Here is a 3,131-nt window from a genome sequence, read left to right as displayed (position 1 = left end):
CGTGGCTCCAGCTCTTAGGCCTCCGCTGCTGAAAGTAGGTTTCTGGCCTTTGCTTACAATGTTGCGATCCTGCTGGCTGAAGTCCGGCGGTATTTTAGCTTCTATATTTGTAACATAGTTGCTTAGAGTTGCAGCTCAGAGGCTTGCAGCAGCAGGCGGGGAACATTGGAGTCCTCTGTCACTGAAGTGAGCAAGCCTCATGTTAGTTTCAAGCTGCCTGGCTGCCGGCCGCCATCTTGGCTGGCAGTTAATTTGCATATCGCCCTGATTAGCCAATGGGAAGGGTAGCGGTCGTACGCCAATTACCATGTTTCTCTTTTATTAGATAGGATATTTAGAAGACACTTTATTGGTGCACCTTACAACATTTAATTTATTGAGTGATATAATTTAAAATTAAAATTAGTAAAAATACCATATCTTCTGAAGTTTTTTTCATAGTTCTTTTATATTTAACAAAAGCAAAGGCAGGGCTTATTCTATGCCTTTCTTAGTATTTTATGTTACATAAGATATGTCCTAATTTTTGTGTGTGCTGATATCTTATAGAAAAAGCCACAAATGAGTACAACACTATGGAAGATTGGAGTCTTATTATGGACATATGTGACAAAGTTGGAAGCACTCCTAATGGGTAAGATGCCCACCATGCTCAGTAAATGTCTAGGGACTTAGTAACCTGTGTCTCTTTTCTTGGTGTAACTTAGAAAAGAAAATGGGGTTTTACTATTTATTTTGGGGGGAATAAAAATAAAGTGATCATGGTGGCAGGATTTATGGGATAGACCTTATCCTTAAAGAACAAATGGAAAAGAGTTCAACTGAAAACCTGAGATAAATTAAAATACATAAATCCGTGACACAGTAGAGACATATTAACAATGCATTGACTAGTTGTTCAAGAATTTCTCTTTAACTTAGACATGTATGGGAGTCTTTTAATAATGAAGTAGATAAATGTAATAGGTAATATGCTGAAAAATCTTTCAGTAATGAATAGGTAAATAACTTCATAATGGAAAAAGTGAATATAAAAAAGGGTACTTTTGGGGAGATGTAGCAATTAAGCTGAATTGATTATACTTTAGAAGTTTAGAAGACTGATGAAAGCATGTTTTTTTTAAAATATATTTTATTGATTTTTTACAGAGAGGAAGGGAGAGAGATAGAGAGTTAGAAACATCGATGAGAGAGAAACATCGATCAGCTGCCTCCTGCACACCCCCTACTGGGGATGTGCCCGCAACCCAGGTACATACCCTTGACCGGAATCGAACCTGGGACCTTTCAGTCCGCAGGCCGACGCTCTATCCACTGAGCCAAACCGGTTTTGGCGAAAGCATGTTTTAATATTACAGTTTTTCAGGGTCCATTCATGCATGTTTACACTGAAACCTTAAAGACTGTTTATCTTGCTCACTTTTTTGAAAATAAGAATTTGCTGTCTGAAAGCTAAGTCTGTCTTGAACAAATGAACAAATGAAAATATATTTTTATATGATATAGTTCTCTTGTGTTGACGGATCTTTTTTGAAATGATTTGGCTCTTGGTTTTGGAATATGTAACTTTTGCAACAAGCTTTTTTTTTTTTAACTTCTACAAGTCTATGAACAAAAGATTGTGTAGAGTTGTTTTATAGATTTATTCCTATAATGAAGTAAAGTTAAGTTTGCAGGATTTTATTTTTAAATTTAAAGTTTTTTGGTAGTAGTATACCTCATATTTTTAATGTTTGATTTGAAATTCTGAATAAATACTTAACCTTCTTCATTTTTTCTTAGAGCAAAAGATTGCCTAAAGGCCATAATGAAAAGGGTAAATCATAAGGTTCCTCATGTTGCTCTGCAGGCATTAACTGTAAGTAAAAGTCGTTACTATTTTATCAAAATTTTAAATGTATATTTATTAAGTTAAGATACTACCTCAACATATTTATATTGATTTTTATTCTAATTACAGCTTCTTGAGGCTTGTGTGGCAAACTGTGGAAAAATATTCCATTTAGAAGTATGTTCCCGTGATTTTGCAACAGAAGTACGTGCTGTGATAAAAAATAAGGTAAATTTTTAAAAGATATTTAAGTTATTAAAATATGTATGTACTCTTGTCATTTTAACTATATGAGCATTAATAAAGTATTGTAAATAAAATCAATTTTAGATAAATTTGTAATGAAATACTGTTCTAAAATTTGTTGTTTTCACTTGTAGCACCAAAAACTGTTTTCTTTCCCAAAGCATAATGCTAATGATAGTAGCTGGTGGTCTTCACCGATGGTTAGTTGGCAGCCGCTGCTTTAAGCATTTTACATATACTCTTGTTTAATGTGTTGACAACACTTAGGAGTTAGCTTCTCTTGTCATTCTTATTTTACAGATGCAGATACTGAGGGTTAGAAGTTAAGTAACTTGTCCAAAGTCATGCCAGCTAGTAAATAGCATAGCTGAGGTTCAGGTTCAGGTTTCTGTTACCAAAGCCCAGATGAACCACCGTTCTGTACGATTCCCATTAGAGATGGAGAGCAAAGGGGGCTTTTAGTTTAGAGCAGGATGGAGGGGGTGTTCACTACAGGGTTGGTGTTACTGATTTCTTTGAAATGGAAACTCTTGAAGCACCAGATTTTTGTTTGGTTGGCATAAAAATCTTAATGTTAAGAAAACATAGGAAAAGTGATCTCTGAATATAAAAGATTTGTTGTCATTACAGTAAGGCTTAGAAATTGATGTTCAAAAGGGTAATTTCTCAAGAAATAACTGTATCTTAAAATGTAAATAGGCATTTATCAAGTACTCATCCAGGCTAGAGATTGTTGGCCTTTTGTTGATGTTCAAGCAAAGAAAATTTTGGTGATAATTCTCTTTGTTGTTAAATAATTCATGTACTAATTTTAACCACAATTGTTTTTTCTTTGCCTTTTTTTAAAGGCTCATCCTAAAGTATGTGAAAAATTGAAATCTTTAATGGTGGAGTGGTCAGAAGAATTTCAAAAGGACCCTCAGTTTAGTCTGATATCTGCAACTATTAAATCTATGAAAGAAGAAGGAATTACTTTTCCTCCAACAGGTTCTCAGGTAAGAGCTTCATTCAAACCCATGGTTGACCCTATACTATTTTGAGGGTATGTATTTTA

General features: G+C 34.3%; 1 protein-coding gene across 2 annotated transcripts in view; it reads left to right on the top strand.

Moving 5' to 3' along the window:
• STAM2 (signal transducing adaptor molecule 2) overlaps positions 1 to 3,131 on the top strand; it is a 39,708-nt gene that overhangs the window by 14,495 nt on the left and 22,082 nt on the right. For both annotated transcript variants that reach the window (XM_006757384.2, XM_006757383.2), the window contains exons 2-5: positions 550 to 634; positions 1,783 to 1,858; positions 1,961 to 2,059; positions 2,926 to 3,072. In XM_006757384.2, coding sequence (XP_006757447.1) covers positions 550 to 634; positions 1,783 to 1,858; positions 1,961 to 2,059; positions 2,926 to 3,072 — 407 coding nt within the window. The remainder of the gene's footprint in view (positions 1 to 549; positions 635 to 1,782; positions 1,859 to 1,960; positions 2,060 to 2,925; positions 3,073 to 3,131) is intronic.

This window comes from Myotis davidii, unplaced genomic scaffold (genome assembly GCF_000327345.1).
Source record: "Myotis davidii unplaced genomic scaffold, ASM32734v1 scaffold753, whole genome shotgun sequence".
Lineage (NCBI taxonomy): Eukaryota > Metazoa > Chordata > Mammalia > Chiroptera > Vespertilionidae > Myotis > Myotis davidii.
The sequence above is the reverse complement of the archived record's forward strand: the minus strand, read 5'-3'. Positions and strand labels throughout refer to the sequence as shown.